Source organism: Eumetopias jubatus, unplaced genomic scaffold (assembly GCF_037043125.1).
Source record: "Eumetopias jubatus isolate StellerSeaLion01/CBP00866 unplaced genomic scaffold, mEumJub1_p1.0 scaffold_10, whole genome shotgun sequence".
NCBI classification, from domain to species: domain Eukaryota; kingdom Metazoa; phylum Chordata; class Mammalia; order Carnivora; family Otariidae; genus Eumetopias; species Eumetopias jubatus.
In genome coordinates, this window is record NW_028274816.1 from 45,695,148 (window position 1) to 45,714,867 (window position 19,720).

At 42.6% G+C, this 19,720-nt stretch overlaps 1 protein-coding gene and 1 non-coding gene across 2 annotated transcripts in view; both read left to right on the forward strand.

Moving 5' to 3' along the window:
• The first annotated feature begins 244 nt into the window (after positions 1–244).
• On the forward strand, positions 245–351 carry LOC114224480 (U6 spliceosomal RNA). Its single transcript, XR_003612382.1, has one exon. It is a non-coding gene; the product is annotated as a U6 spliceosomal RNA (small nuclear RNA).
• An 8,432-nt stretch (positions 352–8,783) lies between these two features.
• TDRD12 (tudor domain containing 12) overlaps positions 8,784–19,720 on the forward strand; it is a 64,431-nt gene continuing 53,494 nt past the window's right edge. The window contains exons 1-2 of the mRNA XM_028123668.2: positions 8,784–8,807; positions 17,992–18,150. Coding sequence (XP_027979469.2) covers positions 8,784–8,807; positions 17,992–18,150 — 183 coding nt within the window. The remainder of the gene's footprint in view (positions 8,808–17,991; positions 18,151–19,720) is intronic.

The window sequence follows — 19,720 nt, forward strand, 5'->3', positions numbered from 1 at the left end:
AAACAGTATGGAGGTTCCTCAAAAAGTTAAAAATAGAACTGCCCTATGATCCAGCAATGGCACTACTAGGTATTTACTCAAAGATTACAAAAATACTGATTTGAAGGGGCACATGCACCCCAATGTTTATAGCAGCACCATCTACAATAGCCAAACTATGCAAAGAGCCCAAATGTCCATTGACTGATGAATGGACAAAGAAGAGGTGGTATATATGGTTTTGTGATAACAAATACCTATGTAAGTGCTCACTTTGTCAGCATATATACTGAAATTGGAACAATACAGAGAAGATTAGCATGGCCCCCGTGCGAAGATGACACGTAAATTCCTGAAGCATTCCATATTTTGGGGGATTAAGGGGCACGCTTGTCGTGATGAGCACCAGGTGATTAAAATAAAGACTTTAAAAAAAAACCTATGTAAGTGTTTTTAAATGCAAAAGTAGCTAGTAGAATTAAAAATAGAAAGGTCGGGGCGCCTGGATGGCTCAGTCGTTAAGCGTCTGCCTTCGGCTCAGGTCATGATCCTGGGGTCCTGGGATCAAGCCCAGTGTCAGGCTCCCTGCTCCGCGGGAAGCCTACTTCTCCCTCTCCCACTCCCCCTGCTTGTGTTCCCTCTCTCGCTGTGCCTCTCTCTGTCAAATAAATAAATAAAATCTTTAAAAAAAATAGAAAGTTCACTTTTCAAGTCATTCAAAAACAAAACATAACCCCTAAATGCAAAAGCCAGAAAACAGTGTAAGTGGTAATGAAACAAAAGCCAAAGGCTTACAGTGAAATGATTCAAGTAGGAATAATGTCAACTGTGACAATATACAAAAATGGGTTAAATTTATTCAGATATGAAAACTCTCAGATTAAGTGTATTAAAGCCTAATTAACTAGAAAAAGAACCAACCAAGCCCAAAGTTAGCAGATCAAGGGAAATAATGATTACAGCAGAAATCAATGAAGAGACAGGAAAATAATAGAAAAGGTTAACAAAACTAAGAGTTTGCTCTTGAAGAGAGAGACAAAATTAACAAGCCTTTAGCTAGTCTAAACAAGAACAGAAAGAGGACCCAAATCAAATTTGTAAATGAAAGGGGAGACATTACAACAGACACCAAAGAAATAGAAAGGATCATAAGAAACTACTATGAACGACTATATGCCAACAAACTGGATAACTTAAAAAGGCTAAATCTCTAGAAACATAGAACCTACGAAAACTGAATCCAGAAGAAATAAAAAATCTGAACAGACCAATAAGGGATAAGATTGAATCCGAAACCAAAAACCTCCCAAAAAAGAAAAGCTCAGGACCAGATGACCTTACTAGTGAATTTTACAAAACGTTTAAAGAAGAGTTAACACCAGTCCTGAAACATTTCCAAAAAATTGAAGAAGAGGGACTATTCATAAGGCCAGGATTACCCAGATATCCAACCCATATAATGACACTACAAGAAAGGACTACAGGACAATATCTCTGATGAATATAGATGCAAAAATTCTTTTTTTTAATAAAGACTTTATTCATTTGAGAGAGAGAACACAAGCTGGGGAGAAAGGGAGAGGGAGGAGCAGGCTCCCCTCTGAGCAAGGAGCCCGATGGGGGATTGATCCCAGGACCCTGGGATCATGACCTGAGCTGAAGGCAGATGCTTAACTGACAGAGCCACCCAGGCACCACTATAGGTGCAAAAATTCTAAACAAAATACTAGCATACTGAATTCAGCACATTAAAAGGATCATAAACCATGATCAAGTAGGATTCGTCCCTGGGATGCAAGGATGGTTCAACAAATGTAAACCAATAAATATAATACCTCATATTAATAGAAAAAAGACAAAAATCACCTGATTATCTCAATAGATGCAGGAAAGCATTTGCTAAAATTCAACATCCATTCATGATAAAAACTCACTGTACCTCAACATGACAAAAGCCATAGATGACAAGCTCATAGCCAACATCATACTCAGTGGTGAAAGGTTGAAATATTTTTCTCTAAGATCAGGAACAAGGCAAGGGTGCCCTCTCTCACCACTCCTATTCGGCATAGTACTAGAAGTCCTAGCATCATACTCAATGGTGAATGGTTGAAATATTTTTCTCTAAGATCAGGAACAAGACAAGGGTGCCCACTCTCACTACTCCTATTCAACATAATACTACTAGAAGTCCTAGCCAGAGCAATTAGGCAAGAAAAAGAAGTAAAAGACATTAGAATTGGAAAGGACAAAGTAAAATTGTCTCTATTTGCAGGTGACATCATTTTATATACCTAGAAAAATATATGTATAAAATCCTAAATATTCCACTGAGAAACTTAGAGCTAATCAATAAATTCAGTAAAGTTGTAGGATACAAAATCAACATACAAAAATCATGAGCATTTTTTTTAAGATTTATTTTTTATTTATTGAGAGAGAGAATATGGTAGGGAGACAGCATGAGAGGGAAGAAGGTCAGAGGGAGAAGCAGACTCCCTGCTGAGCAGGGAGCCCGATGTGGGATTCGATCCTGGGACTCCAGGATCATGACCTGAGCCGAAGGCAGTTGCCCAACCAACTGAGCCACCCAGGCACCCCCATGAGCATTTTTTTAAGATTTTATTTATCTGACAGAAAGAGAGGTAGCGAGAACAGGAACACAAGCAGGGGGAGTGGGAGAGGGAGAAGCAGGCTTCCCGCTGAGCAGGGAGCCCGATGCAGGGCTGGATCCCAGGACCCTGGGACCATGACCTGAGCCGAAGGCAGACACTTAACGACTGAGCCACCCAGGTGCCCCCAAAATCAGTAACATTCCTATACACTAAAATGAATTATTTAAAAAAGAAATAAAACAATCTCATTTACAATAGCATCAAAAATAATGAAATACTTAGGAATAAGTTTAACCACGGAGGTGAAAGATCTCTACACTAAAACTATAAAACACTGATGATGAAAACTGAAGAAGACACAAATGGAAAAGACAGCATGGATTGGAAGAATTAATATTGTTAAAATGTCCATACAACCCCGTATCATGTATAGATTCAGTCAATCCCTATGGAAATTTCAATGACATTTTTTTTGCAGAAATAGAAAAAAAAATCTTAAAATTCATGCAGAACCATAAAAGACCCCAAATAGCAAAAGCAGTCCTGAGAAAGAAAAACAAAGCTGGAGGCATTACACTTCCTGATTTCAAACTATATTGCAAAGCTATCACAATGGCATGGCACTGGCATGTAAGCAGACACACAGATCAGTGGAATAGAATGAAGAGCTCAGAAATAAAACCATGCATATACAGTCAACTAGTACTTGACAAAAGAGAGCCAAGAATACTCAATGGAGAAAACCTAGTTTCTTCAATAAATGGTGTCAGGAATATCAGGTACTCACATGCAAAAGAATGAAACTAGACCCGTATCTTATATTATTCATGACAATTAACTAGAAATGGATTAAAAGCTGAATTAAATGTGAAACATGAAACCATAAAACTCCCAAAAGAAAACATAGAGAAAAGGCTTATTGACATGGGTCTTGGCAATAATTTTTTGGAAATGACACTTAAAACACAACCAATAACAACAACAAAAAAACAAGTGGGACTACATTAAACTGAAAATCTGCACAGCAAAAAAAAAACAGTCAGCAGAATGGAAAGGCAAACCGCATATCTGATAATGTTAATATCCAAAATACATAAGAAACTCATACAACTCAGCCAGGAAAATCCAATTAAAACATGGACAAAGGATCTGAATAGACATTTTTCCAAAGAAGATATTCAGATGGCCAGCAGGTACATGAAAAAATGCTCAACATCAGTAATAGGAAAGTGCAAATCAAAACCACAATGAGATATCACCTCACACCTGTTGGAATGGTTTCATCAGAAAAACAAGAGATAGCAAGTGTTGGTGAAGGGGTAGAGAAAAATGAAGCCCTGTGCACTGTTGGTGGGAATGTAAACTGGTACAGCCACTAAGGAAAACAGTATGGAGGTTCCTGAAAAATTAAAAGTAGAACCACATGATGCAGCAATCCCACTCCTGGGGATATATCCAAAGGAAATGAAATCACTATCCCGAAGACATATCTGCACCCCTATGTTTATTACAACATTATTTATAATAGCTAGGACATGGAAACATGTCCATAGATGGATGAATGGTTAACAAAAAGGTGGAGCACTATTATGTTCATATACTCATATGTAAATGTGTATGTTCTAATACATATAATATATGTAATGTTAATTATATATGACGGAATACCATTCAGCCATAAAAAAGAAGGAAGTCCTGCCATTTGTGAAACACGGATGGACCTCGAGGGCAATATGCTAAATGAGATAAATCAAACAGAGAAAGACAAATACTGTATGATCTCACTTATATGTAGAATCTAAAAAACAAAATGAAACAACACCAAACCCATAGAAACAGAGATCAGATTTTTGGTTGCCAGAGGTGGGTGGTGCGTGGTGCAGGAATTAGTGAAGGTGGTCAAAAGGTACAAACTTCCAGTTATAAGATAATTAAGTTCTAAGGATGTTATGTACAATGTGAGGACTATAGTTAACAATATTATATTGTGTATTTGAAAGTAGCTAAGAGAGTAGATCTTAAAAGTTCTCATCACAAGGAAAATACTATAACTCTGTGAGGTGACAGGTGTTAACTAAACCTACTGTTTAGTTACTATATTTCATAATATATACATATATCAAATCACTCTGTTATACACTTTAGACTTACACACTATTATACGTCAACTATATCTCGAACTGAAAACTAAATCTAAGTCATGTAAAACAATTCTGCAGGAGGGCTAAAAGTAAAAAGAAAAAAACAAGAAAAGCTTAGAGAGTATTAATCAGATGAAGTATCAACGTACAAAGCAGTAAATGGGACAACAGTTAATTTTAGTTTGATAGTGTATAGTTCAAAATGGAGATGTGAGAACCTTCTTGCAGTGAATAACACAATGTTGAGCTATTAAAAATACATAAGAGGGGCACCTGGGTGGCTCAGTCGTTAAGCGTCTGCCTTTGGCTCGGGTCATGATCCCAGGGTCCTGGGATCGAGCCCAGTGTCGGGCTCCCTGCTCAGCAGGGAGCCTGCTTCTTTCTCTCCCACTCCCTCTGCTTGTGTTCCCTTTCTTGCTGTGTCTCTCTCTGTCAAATAAATTTAAAAAAATCTTTTAAAAATACATTAGAAACAGGGATAATCTGACAGTTGTATAATATTAGTGGGAAGCATGAACAAGGCATTCTCTGACAGACAGCTCAAGTCCATGAAAGACAACTGAGGTGTCTGGGAAAAACACTGGGCAAGTACCAGGCTTCTATCTTTGGGTTATGATGCCATAACTGTAATGTCCACTCTCTTTCAACTGATGCAAAACGTTTAAGAAATAAAAGCAAAAAAATTCTTTTCTTAAAATCAACTGACAAATGATTAAACCAGCTTTGGGGCCAAACTTCATTTTCTTTCCTTTTTGTTAAAATGATGAGACTATTTTTTTTATTTTTTTTTGAAAATTTTATTTATTTATTTGACAGAACTAGAGAAGTGTAGACCTTGAATTTTTTTTTTTTTCGGTCATGGGTTTACTTGGTAGCATTTTATTTGGGATTTCAGCACCTATGCTGAGAAGTGGAATTAGTCTGTAGTTCTTTGTGTTATCTTTGTCTGGTTTTAATATCTCAGGACTTAACTGCCTTATGAAAATGCACTGAGAGGGGCACCTGCGTGGCTCAGTCATTAAGCGTCTGCCTTCGGCTCAGGTCATGATCCCAGGGTCTTGGGATCGAGCCCTGCATCGGGCTCCCTGCTCCGCGGGAAGCCTGCTTCTCCCTCTCTCACTCCCCTTGCTTGTGTTCCCTCTCTTGCTGTGTTTCTCTCTGTCAAATAAATAAATAAAATCATTAAAAAAAAAAAAAAGAAAATGCACTGAGAGTCTTTTCATCTTATTATGTTATGGAGTAATTTTTTTTAAGATTTTGTTTTTAAGCAATCTGTACACCTAATGTGGGGCTCAAACCTACAACCCCGAGATCAAGTCACATGCTTCACCCACTGAGCCAGCCAGGCACCCTTGTGGAGTAATTTTTTTTATTGAGATATAATCAACATATTACATTACTTTCAGGTGTACAACACAATGATTTGAAATTTGTATATATTTTGAAATGATCACCACAATAAGTCTAATTGTCCCCATACATAGTTAAAAAAATGGTTTCTGGTGATGAGAACTTCTAAGATCTACTCTCTTAGCAACTTTCAAATATGCAATACAGTATTATTAACTATAGTCACCGTCCTGTACATCACATACCCATGACTTACTTATTGTGGAGTAATTTCTAAAACAAGGCTTCCCACTAGCTAGTGGGGGTATGGGGGGGAGACAGGTTACAGGTACAGATACTGATTCCCTTCAGCCTCAAGGGGCCTAGGAAGCGCGATGGAGAAATACTTCCATTTTCTGTGAGCTGTGTTGTGAAAAAGTTTGGAAAACATCATATTGTAGCATGGGTTCTAGTCAAAAGAAAAAGAAATGTTGACCGCACACTAAGAACTGGGAGACATCTGCATTTTCTTTGGGGCTTGGGAACTGTTCCTGGGACCTCCTGTTTAAATAAGATCTGATCCTGGGGCCCTTGGGTGGATCAGTGGGCTAGGTGTCTGCCTTCAGCTCAAGTCATGATCCTGGGGTCCTGGGCTCCAGCCCGGGATTGGGCTCCCTGCTTAGTGCGGAGCCTGCTTCTCCCTGCCCCTCTGCTGCTCCCCCTGCTTGTGCTTTCTCTCACTCTCTCCTGCTCTGTGAAATAAATAAAATATATAGAAATTTATATATGTTTATATATGTAATATATAAAAATATATTTATAATAAATAAATATATATGTGTATATATGTATATATATACACATATATATATAAAAGATCTGGTCCTTTCACACCTCTTTCTGACAAGGTCTGGAGCTTTCAGATTTGTTGGTCCTGCCAGGTGCCTCCACTGGAGGTGAAGCCTGGTTAGTTCTATTAGGCAACAGGTGAACTTCATGTACTCAGCAGCTGTGTTTTCCTCCTGACTGGAGGTCCACACACCTCTCCTCTCCAATTCTCCTGCCTGAGACTTTAAGCAGATGATGTTGCTTGACCTTGTGAAATCTAACAAACTTTTAAATCTGGACGCTTTTGTGAGCATTGTTTCTCAGAACCCCACAATTGCCATGATCTCTTAAAACTGGTGCAATTTTTTTGCCATCTTGTTGGTTCCCCTTACTAGCAAATTAATGCCTTTTTTTTTTAAAAGATTTTATTTATTTATTTGAGAGAGAATGAAAGAGAGAGAGAGAGCATATGAGAGAGGGGAGGGTCAGAGGGAGAGGCAGACTCCCTGCCGAGCAGGGAGCCCGATGCGGGACTTGATGCGGGACTCGATCCTGGGACTCCAGGATCATGACCTGAGCCGAAGGCAGTGGCTTAACCGACTGAGCCACCCAGGCGCCCCAAATTAATGCCTTTTGATTTGGGCTTAAAATTCTGTTTTTTCACAATCAAGATATTGAAGAATTCACCTTTAAAACCACATAGGCCCGGCATTTTTATCATTTATTTTAGCTGTGGTTCCTTTGATTTTTTTTTTTTTTTTTGAGAGAGAGAGTGAGAGAGAGTGCACGAGAGGCGTTAGGGTCAGAGGGAGAAGCAGACTCTCCACTGAACAGGGAGTCCAACGCGGGACTCGATCCCGGGACTCCAGGATCATGACCTGAGCCGAAGGCAGTCGCTTAACCAACTGAGCCACCCAGGCGCCCAGAGGTTCCTTTTGATTTTTAAGGAATAATCATTTTTCTTCTTGTTTGTTGGCTTATTGAAGTGTTGGAGTAATGAAAGCTGACCCTCCCTGAGTGCGTCTTGGGTGTCCTTTATTTCAGAGTGTGACCCCATCTAATTGTGAGTCTCATTTTTTAGGTGAGAAAAACTGAGGCGTCCAGGTGTTCAAAATTTAGAGAACTCTTCAGTGCCTCAACAACAACAAATACACGTGCGGGGAAGAGCCCGGCCCAGGAAGCTGCAGTTTGGTGACCAGAACGGCCAGTGACAGTCTGGGGGAGCCCTGCCGGCTGAGGGCCAGATGGGAGGAAATCTGGGACCCGAAGCAGGGGGGGGAGGGGATGTTGCCAGGAGCCCACTCCCCACCCTCCTATTAGTGACCGGCTGTGCCTCTTCCTCACCCCTAAGGCCACCAGGTGGAGGCGGGTTCGGCGAGACCTCCTGCCAGTCAACCGCGAACTGATTCGGGACGCGTAAGACGTCGGGGTGGGGGGCGAACCACGTGATGCCGGGCGCTGCCCGCTGTGCGACCCCTGCGTGTCTCCTCCCGGCGCCCCCGCCCCGCCCCGCCGCACCCGGCGCTCTGCGGAGGGCGGCCGGCAGTTGTCCCGGCCGTTGGCGCAGTGCGGGCTTTCTGGAAGCCTCGAGGATTGCGCGGTCGGGATCGGGCGCGGGGGCCGAGCGCCGAGCGCGCCCCTGGCGGCGTCCTCTTGGGAGGGCGCGGAGGGTCGCGGGTGGTGCGCAGCGGGCGGGCCTGCGGGGCCCGGGGTCGGAGCTGGGCGCGCCGGGGACCCCCACGGAGGGCGGAGCCTGGCCCTGCCACGGGCTTTGCCAGCAGAGTGCCTTCCGAGTAGTGATTGGCGACGGGAAGACCCGGGAAGGGACGCGGCCGCGACGGCGCTTGTCTCCTCACGTTTGTCCTCCGGCGGCGAGCGACGCTCGGGGAAGATGCTCGAGGTGCTGGTGCTGAAGGTGAGCGAGCGCCCAGCCCTGGCCGCCCTCTCCCCGCGCAGGGTCCGCCCCGGCTGGTCACGTCCCGCGGGGCTTCGGACCCATGGGTGGGTTGCCAGATGGGATCCCGGATCCCCGATTGCAGATCCACAACACGAGATTTCAGTTCAGGTGTGCCCATGTATTATTTGGGACACAGTAAAAAGTTAACCAGTTGTTTGTCCGAAACTCATCATGAATTTACTAACTCTGCAACCTTAGGGGGCAGGTTGTAACCGTAACCCCTTCTCCCACGCTCACCCGTCCGGGGAGGTGCTGGCGGAGAGGCCCCTGGGCCCCCCGGTCCTTGGACATGGGGACCCTCACCTGGTCCCCTCGCCTGACAGCGGTCCTCTCCGGTGGGTCCCCACTAAGGGGCCCCTCGTGGCAACCACCCCTCCACACACGCCCGTCCCGGCTTCACGCGGGAAACCCTGCTCGCTCGCGCCTTGGGACTCTGGCGGCCCCCTCCCCACGTGTGCGCCCCGGGGCTCGGATCCTCAGTCCTCGGAGCGGCGTGAAGGCAGGTGGGGCCGCCGGCAGCTGCAGTTCCGTGTCTCAGGTAAGATGCAGGAGATTGAAGGCATGGCGTGTTCGCGAGGTTAGTTGGAGGGAGGAGTTTACAAACCAGAGCAAAGGGGGTGGGTTTCGGTCTCTGGGAAAAGGAAATACAAATCATTTTTTTTTTTTTAATCATGCTTCTGTAGGCAGAGGAGAGGAACGTACCAAATGATGGGATTTAAAAAAACCATCAATTTTCCCGCTCCTCTTTTAGGCTTACGTAATTTATATGAGCAGAGATTCACGGTCGTTTGAAGCAGCTGATTCTTAGAGGATTTGCTCCAAGACTTTTAGGCTTTTCAGATCCAGCTGGCAAGCCCCTCTCCATCACAGTCCTAAATAGGCATCTCCCATTTCTCCTTTTGAAAGACAGGGCTCTTCTAGGGTTGCGGATTCTGCCACGTGCAAATCCACCGGGGCAGAATTTTGGCAGGAGGAGTTGGATTCTCACTGCCTCAGACTTGGGAAGCAACCCCCCTCTGGGATCCTTTTCTTCACCCTGTCAGCTTTGGTCTGTCCACACTTCTGGTTCTTAACTGTTCACCCTCAGCAAATTTTCTGTACAATATAGGAGTGGTTCCCTAAGTGTGGTGCAGGTTACCAGTTGTAGAGCTCCAGGTTAATTTAGCTTTTACATGGATAATTTTTTCCCCCAAGTGCCCATCAGTAGATGAGTGGTGAAGCAAACTGTGGTCTGTACATATAATGGAATATTACTCAGCTTTAGAAGCAAAGAAAATTCTGATATATGCTGTAACATGGATGAACCATCACTTGTTAAGTGAAATAAGCCAGATACAAAAGGACAAGTATTGTATGATTTACTTCTGTGAGGGTCCTAGAGTACTTACATTCATAGAGACAGAAAGTAGAAGGGTGTTTGCTCAGGGGCTGAAGGGAAGGGGGAGTGGGGGATTATTGTTTAAAGGGTGTAGAGTTTCAGTTTTGCAAGCTGAAAGGAGTTTTGGAAATGGATGGTGGTGATGGATGTGGTTAATGCCACTGAATATGGTTAAAATAGTAAGTTTTTGTGTATTTTACCACAATTAAAATTACTATTAAAATTATTTTTAAATTTTAATAGTTAATATTTGTTGTAATAGATTTTAGAAATAAAAACAGAACTAGCATTACAAGCCTGTTAAGATGAGTCTAATGAAGAAAAAGGTGTCAATTAAAAATAATGTATTAAAAAAGTACCCCAGGGAACATGCTATTACGTCAGGGATGAGTCGGGCAGAGTGCAGTGAGACACAGTGGGACTGGCCTCTATGGGCTTGTTCCCCGAGAAGGGCTATAGGAGAGAAAGATTAGCCATAGCATCTTTGATAAGAAAGGTGATGGGCACCGGAAAAGCCCCAGGGCCATTGGTCTTAGAGTCAAGCTGTGTTCTAGCAGGACTGTTGATGTTTCTGGACAGCGAGGCGTGGAGCCTTCAAGTGGACAGCTTGTGCCAGGGAGGGGTGGCAGACACAGGTGATGTTCTGAAAGCTGCAGGCTGTGATGTCACTAATGGGGTAAAGCAGCTGTTCCTCTGGCTCACACACACAATTTCAGTACTGTCCGTGGAATCCACAAACAGTATTTCAAGAGTGGTTTTCCTGCCCAGAGGAGGCCGTGTTGAGAATGAAGGTCCGAGGACCTCTCACATCAGCATGACTCTGAGTGGGCCAGGTCTTCCTGTTTCGTTTGGAATTGTCACAGCGTTTTAAAATGAATATCTTAATTTTTACAATCGATGTTGGGGAGTTTAAGTTTGACTAAAATATCTGGAGTTATTATGGAAATAACAACATACACGAAGGGGAATTGAACAGAAATTAAAGATCAGACTTGGACACACTCATACTACCGAATGTGGAAAATGAGACACTCATGACATTATTGCTCAGGGAAGTAAAAAAGTAAAGGGGAATAACAATGTAGGAAATAACAAAGAAAAGATGGGTTAATCATTCCTGAGAAATAATAAAAAGCACACCTAATTCAATTAAATCCTAGTAATGATGCGAAATATTGTTATCTTGCCGGATAAATGATTCTGCTTTTATTTGAATAAAATTTAAGTATTCAGTTTTGAATGGTAGGGGTAAAGGAGAAGAAAGTGGACCAAAATTTTATTATTACTTTTTTAAGATTTTATTTATTTGACAGACAATGAGAGAGGGAACACAAGCAGGGGGAGCAGGAGCTGGAGAGGGAGAAGCAGGCTCCCCGCCGAGCAGGGAGCCCGATGCGGGGCTCGATCCCAGGACCCTGGGATCATGACCTGAGCCGAAGGCAGGCGCCTAACGACTGAGCCACCCAGGCGCCCCGGACCAAAATTTTATATAGATGATATTTTTTCTAATGGAAATACAACAGACAATGTAGGGGGAAAATGTGTGAGGGTGATTACAATGTGGGCAGTATTGCTTTATAGCCTTGGCTGGAAGCATACAGTGTCAGAAGTGGGGTGCTTCCTATCCGAGTGCACCCACCCCCTCCCAGTAAAGCACACGTTCTAGCTGGTAAAACTGAATCTCGCCTACAGTTTACAGGGTTTTATTTGTTTATTTATTTATTTATTTTTTAACTGAATCTCGCCTACAGTTTACAGGTTTTAGAGGCAATTTAAAAAGAAATATTCTGGCAACTTCAAAGAATCTATGATGCCTTAAAAAAAAATTTTTTTTTAAGATTTTATTTATTTGACAGAGAGACAGCCAGAGAAGGAACACAAGTAGGGGGAGCAGGCAGAGGGAGAAGCAGGCTCCTGGCCGAGCAGGGAGCCCGATGCGAGGCTCGATCCCAGGACCCTGGGATCATGAGCTGAGCCAAAGGCAGACGCTTAACGACTGAGCCACCCAGGCGCTCCTGCCTTAAAAAAATTTTTAAGCGTCTTTCCAACTTTATGTTCTGAAGTCTTTCAAATATAAAAACAAATTACAAAAACCATATTGAGAATAACCATATTCTCTACACCCTAGTTAACATTTTGTTGACCTGCATATTTCTTTATAAATAGTATTTATGAAATTATTTGCTTTTTTGCTGAACCATTTGAGAATGAGTTGAGAACTCTAACTCCTTACACATGTATTTCCTAAGAACCAGGACTTTCTCTTACATCATCGGGATGTAATTATCCCACTTGAGAAATTTAACATTGATCCAGTACCATAATACATAGTCTCTGTTCAAATTTTTCCATTTGTCCCAATAATGTCTTCTAAAACTTGTTTGCTCCAGGATCCAATCAAAAATTGTACATTGCATTTAGTTGTCATGGCCTCTTAGTCTCCTTTAATTTAGGTCAGTTCCCAGGCTTTTTTTGTGTCTTTGATGTCATTGAAATTTTGAAGAACAAGGGCAGTTGCTTTGCAAAGTATCACTCATTTTGGATTTGTCTGTTTCTTCATGATTATGTTCAGGTAGGCATTTTTAGTAAAAATATTGCATGGGCAATATCACATCAGAGGACAAGAAGGTTTTAAAATCATTCCTGTGATTAAAAATAATTTAAAATCTTTTTATTAGGAAATATTCTGGACATACAAAGAAGTATAAAAAATATAATCATAAACACCTGGACATACACCACTTAACTTTGTCAAACCTTTTAACATTTTGCCATGTTTGCTTCACATCTTTTTTTAAGATTTTATTTAGTGTGTGTGTGTGCCCGCGAATGCAAGTGGGGGAAGGGGAAGAAGAGAGAATATTGAGCAGACTCCCTGCTGAGCGCAGAGCCCAGAGCGGGGCTCGATCTCACAACCCTGTGATCATGACCTGAGCCAAAACCAAGAGTCAAACGCTTAAGTGTCTGAGCCACCCAGGCGCCCCTCTTTTTTTTAACCCATAAACTATTTTTTAAATTGAGGTATGATTTATATATGGTAAACTGATCATTTTTCATGTAGAATTCTGTGCCATTTTGAAAAATGCATACAGTCCTATAACCACCACAATCAGAGTAGAGAGCAGTCTGTCACCCCTCCATTACCTTATACTCCTTTGTAGTCCTTTCTTTGCCCCTCTCCAAATCCCCTGCAACCACTGATCTTTATCTTCCCTGTTAGCTTTGCCTTTTCCAGGATGTCATAAAAATGGAAATGGAAATGTGCACACGGAATCATGCAGTAGGACGGAGTCTCTGCATCTGGCTTCCCTGACTTAGTGTATGCATTTGAGACCTGCCCGCCCGGGGTTGTTGCGTGAATCACGATGTCTTCCTTTTTACTGCTGAGTCATTGTCCATTGTATGAATATGCAGATTTGTTTGTACTGTCACCAGCTGGAGGCCCTTTGAGTTGTTTCCAGTTTGGGGAGATTATAAATAAAGCTGCTGTAACCTTTGCAGACAGGTTTTTGTGTGAACACAAGTTCCATTTCATGGATAAATAGGCTTGGATTATCTGTCTAACTTCATGAGAAGATCTTCCACAGTGAGGATACCATTATGGGTTCCCATCAGCAATGTGTAAGAGTTCTAGCTGCAGGGCGCCTATAATCGGGGTTCTTGACCTTGGGATTGTGAATTTGAGCCCTATGTTGGGTGTAGAAATTACTTAAAAATAAAATCTTAAAAAAAAAATGTCGAGTTGCTCTGCATCCTCACCAGCACGTGATGTGGTCAGTTTTTTTAGATTTCAGCCATTCTGGTAATGTTTAGTTTAGTGTGTAGTAGTATCTTGTGGTTTTAATATGCATTTTCTAATGATGAATGTATGTTAATTATCTTTCTGTGTGCTTGTTTGCCATCCTTCCACTCTTTTGGTCAAATGTTTGTTTGGATCTGTCCATTTCTCTAGTTGGTCATTCTGTTACTGAGTTTTTACACTTTATATATTGTGGATGAAGTTCTTTGTTGGATGTGATTGCAAATATTTTCTCCCAGTTTATGACTTTTCTTTCTCTTAATGTCTTTCAATGAGCAGAAGTTCTTAATTTAGATTAAGTCCAGTTTATCAATTTTTGCTTGTACAAATTATACTTTTGGTGTTATATCTAAAATCTTTGCCTAACCCACAGTCACAAAGATTTCCCCCATGTATTTTTAGAAATTTTATAGTTTTATATTTTACATTTAGATATAGGACCCATTGGAGTGAATTTTTGTATCTGGAATGAAGGATGGATCAAAGTTAACTTTTGTGCATACAGATAACTAATTGTTCTAGTATCATTTGTTAAAAACTACCCTTTCTCCACCCAATTGCTTTTGTGCCTTTATTGAGACTCAATTGACCACATATGTGTGGGTCTGTTTCTGTTCTATTGGTTTTTGTCTGTGCTTTCTCCAGTAGCACAATTCTAATTACTGTAGCTTTTTAGTAAGTCTCGAAATCAGGTGGTATGAGTCTTCCAACTATGTTGTTCTTTTCCAGAATTATTTGGGCCATTCTAGTTCCTTTGCCTTTCCAATAAGAATTTCATAGTTCATTGATTTCTCAGTTCCTGCTGGAACTGAGTTATATTTATAGATCATTGTGGGAAAAATCAACATCTTAATCCAGGAACACAGTATACTGGCATTAAAGGCCTTCCTTGATCTATTTGATCAGTTTGTGTACCTTTCAACACACATTTTGCATGTATTTTGTTAGGTTCATTCCTGAGTAATCCTGTTTTTTGGCACTGTTGAAAATAGTGCTGTTTTTTTAATTTAAATTTCCAGTTTTCATTGCTGGACTATAGACGTACAATTGAATGTACTATATGCCTTTGTACCCTGGAACCTTGTTAGAGCCACTTACTAGTTCTAATATATTTTTTTGTAGGTTCCTTAGGATTTTCTATGGAGATACTGTTTGTAAATAGAGACAATTTTCTTTCTTCATTTCCAGTCTTGCTGACAACCTTCTTCTTACTTTGTTATACTGACTAGGGCCTCCAGTACGATGTTGAATAGGAGTAGTAAGCACGCCACTAGTAACATTTTTTTTTTGTACGTTTTACTTTTTAGTTCAGGAATTAGCTTTTCCAGTTTTTTTTTTTTTTTTTAGTTTCCATTTCTTAAGTGAGACTCTCCTCCTTAGTAAACACACAAACTCACTACAACCATCTTGTCCTTAAGTTGTTCAGCATATTTCTCACAGCTGCTTTGACATCCTTGCCTGTTCATGTCAACTTCTGGGCGGTCTTGGGTCACTTCTACTGACTGCTTTTGTCCTTGGCCACACATCAGATTTTCATCTCTGCACGGCTAGTAACTGCTACACGGGATATTGCAGCTGCGGTAAAGAGTGTTGACCTACGCTTCAGTCACTCGCTGCATGCACCGTCTGGGAGGCTTGGTTTATCCTCTTCAAGCCCCTGTTTGCTTTTGCTAGAGCACATTGTGTTTGTCCAGGAGTGAGGTCTGGAGTTCGCAGGCGTGGCACGTCAGGGGTTTCCCTGGAGAGCCTGTGGTGCCTACTGAGCCTAGTGAATTTGGCCAGACTCCCACTGCTGACTGTTTCCCAGTGATGGGTGCCAAGGATAAACAAAGGCAGACATTCGCTAGAGCATTAGCTGCCCAGGAGTAGGGGCAGGAGCTGCGGAAGGGCAGAGGGGGCCGAGCATTTTGAGGAAAGACCAAGGAAGAGGAGGGGAGGGGCTCCAGGTATATGAGGGCCACTAAGGACTGGTCAGTGCCTGCCGGCTGAGGAAGGAGGTTCCAGGTGGCAGTCTCGGCTTTCAGGCCCTCGAGACATACTCCTGAGCAGCGGGAGAAACAGACACATCTCAAAGGGACGGGGAGGATTGGCGCCTGTCAGCCCTTTTGAGGAAATGCTCACAGAAAGGGTGGTCAAGGGTCTCTGTCCGTAGACGGTGGGTTTCCCTGGCAGCCTTGAGCTTCCCCAGGCAGGCATTTGAGAGGGGCGAGGGCCATCCTTGGGACGGGGCCTCTTGGTGCAGAGGTTTGGGGAGGTGACATGCCACGAGTTTGCCATTCTGTCGAGCGGCAGCTAAAACCGGTGTTTCTGTCCGCCTTCTCGTGGTTGCTTTCCTCTGGACGGCCGGGCCCTCACTGCGCTGTGCAGGCTAGCCAAGGACCTGGCTCTCCCCATGGCGGCTCTTTCACAATTTCTCCCCTCAGCGTCCCTTTTCTGGTTCCTCAGGCCACAAACACTGCGGCTTTCTGCCTGAGTTGCAGCCAGTCGTCCTGGGCTGGAAAAGCTGTACGGAAACGTGGATCTCACCCAAGACCCATCCTCCTTGCAAAGCATCCGGTCCCTGCGGTTTCTCTTCTCTTCACTGCCTTCATATTTGTTATTTTGTATTTTTTCCTGGGCTGATCATTGTTACTTGCAGGTGGATTAGTCCATGTAAACGACTCTGCCATGATCTGGAACCAGAATGGCCCATTGTTCTTTCTTTTCCCTCCCAACTATTTATTTTAAAAATATTCAAATATTTAGAAAAATAGAGTACTAATGTGAACACCCGTTCCCCTGCCACCTGGTACCTCGGATCCAAAGTCTTGGGATGTCATTGCTTTTAGGCCTTTTCAATAGGCAGAGTTAGGAGTTCCTACTGATATTTTTAACTCAAATTTAACTTTTTAGGTTACATCTAATCTCTCTAATGACACTGATCTATATCAAGATACATTCAGAGGAGTCTGACTTTCATCCCTCTCCCTTCTATGTCTGGCTTTCTATAGGTAATAACTTAATACTTGTTTTGGTTTATCTGCCATTTCTTTTTTTTAAATATGAACAGAATATACATATATTCATATTTCCTTCTCTTTTTTACAAAAGACATAGCATATTGCAAACATGGGACTTTGCTTTTGTATTTTATTATGCATATTTTTAAAATACGGGAGATGGGGCGCCTGGGTGGCTCGGTCGTTGAGCGTCTGCCTTCGGCTCAGGTCATGATCCCAGGGTCCTGGGATCGAGTCCCGCATTGGGCTCCCTGCTCGGTGGGGAGTCTGCTTCTCCCACTCCCTCTGCCCCTCCCCCTGCTTGTGCTCTCTCTCTCTCACACTATCTCAAATTAATAAAGAAAATCTTTTAAAAAAAATAAAGATTAAAATAGAGGAGATGGAGGGCATTGATCTCTGCTTTTTGAGTCACAGCACATAATTAAAAATTACTGATGTTATTGGTTATATTTTTTTAAATTTTTAACATGTTTTAGAGTTTTATCTTTGTATCTTTTTTTTTAAGATTTTATTTATTTATTTATTTATTTGACAGAGACAGCGAGAGCAGGAACACAACAAGCAGGGGGAGTGGGAGAGGGAGAAGCAGGCTCCCCGCCGATCAGGGAGCCTGATGCGGGGCTCCATCCCAGGACCCCGGGATCATGACCTGAGCCAAAGGCAGCCGCTTAACGACTGAGCCACCCAGGCACCCTATCTTTGCATCTTTTATCTTTTATCCAGCTTAATTGAGATATAATTGGTATCTAACATCGTATAAGTTTAAGGTGTAAAATGTGATGATTTGATCTACATTGACAGACTTTTATCTTTTACCTTTGGTCTGATTTTTTTTTAAGACAGGTACTCCTCTAGAATTTGTTAGATCACTTATATTAGTAACAGGTATCATGCCTCTAAGGTTTATTATTTTATGATTCTGCTTTTTAAACCATGCATTGTTTTGTTTTTAAAAAATTTTTACAGATTGAAGATCCAGGATGCTTCTGGGTTATTATAAAAGGATGTAGTCCGTTTTTAGATCATGAAGTTGATTACCAAAAACTAAATAGTGCCATGAATGACTTCTATAATAGCATGCGTCAAGATATAGAAATAAAACCGTTAATGTTGGAAGAAGGGCAGGTATGTATCTAAGTGTGCTCTAAGCACTGTGTCTTGAAATACTACTTAAAATGTACGCATTTTGGCAATAAAAGCTTTTAGAGTATTTTAATTGCACATAATTGCTTTGTGTTAGGTTCTTTTGGCTGCATGAGATTTGGGCTGGTTTTGGAAAGCAAAGGTGGTAGAAGATTCATGTGGGGCAGCAGCAGATGGAATGTCGTCCAAATTCAGGCATCAGGCCATCCTCCTGGGGATGGGAACCAAGGGCTATTCTAGATGTATTCCAGATCTGTCACAGGTGTGGGGGCCTCAGCCGAGGGGGCAGGGGGCGTCCCTTTTGCTGCCCGTGACTTTGGCCAACTCCTGTTTGTTTATTTTCCTTGCCTCACATCACGGCCCCTTCTTCCTTTATTGCCACCTTGGCTCCCGGGCCCATTGTCTGATTCTCTCTGCAGGTCAGTCACTTTTCAGAAGAGTTTGAATTTTTCTACTGGGAAAGGTTTATAAACTATGAGAAACATTAGAAATAACTTGGCTTCCTTCCCCCTTTCAAAAAAAACCTTCATTAATAACATTTATTATTTTTTTCCATATCATTGACTTGTTGAAGAGAGGAGACCCATTCAGCTGTCCCTTTAAAATATTCCACATTTTGGAGAGCCTGAGTGCCTCCTTGTGGTGGTGCTGAACTTTCTGTCCCCTCTATTTTATGTGGACTGGTAGTTAAAGCTTTGATTAGATTTAAGGTCACCTTTTTACCCCCTCAGAGTGATTGGACTGTGAGCTTCACCTTGCATTGGATTGGGAGGTGATATCACTGTTGGCAAAGCCCAGCAGATTCAGAGGGTGACACCTGAGTCCTCCCTCAAGATGGTGCCCGTCAGCTTTTCCTACAGGGGAGGCACCTTCCCATGACCAGCATGGCCCAAAGCAGCCCTTCTGTTTAAGCTTCCAGAATGGTCGCTTTCACATTCCTTCTGTGTTCTTGAGCTGGAATTCATCTGCAGGGAACTTTCCTTCCTCTATTAAGATGATTAGGCTACCCTTATATCCTGCAGTTCATGCTGGAAAGGTAGACGCGTTGCTTGATTCTTTCCCTTACCAGCGTTCGTGCCCAGCTGTGTACACAGGCGTCCAGAGGTCTCTGCTGTTTTTCTCTCCTCCTTTTCATTTTTAAAGCACTGTATTGAACTCATGGCTTTTAATATAGTCCATCAGCTGTAATCATTGTTCTTGGTGCTTAAATTGCCCTACGTTGGCTTGGTGGAAGCCCTGTAAGCCACCAGTTCAAAACCAGCGTGGCCTCGTGAACGATTACCTGTTTACACCATTCCTACAAGTTGCTTTGACTTCAGCGTTAAACAGAAATACCCTCCATCCTTTGGCAAGATTTCTCTCCAGTTATTTGACTTTGGAGTTATGGGAGGCTCCCAAGAGCCCGTCCCTTGCCAAGTGGCTGCTCCGTGGCGTCCAGCTTCAGTTCCTGAGCGTGGTCGTCTCCCTTCGGCTCACCCCTTCCCCGTCAGGCGTGGTGCTCTCCCCTCGGGGCCTGTGGTCGGTATGTGGTTTGCTGGTCTGGGTCGCAGTC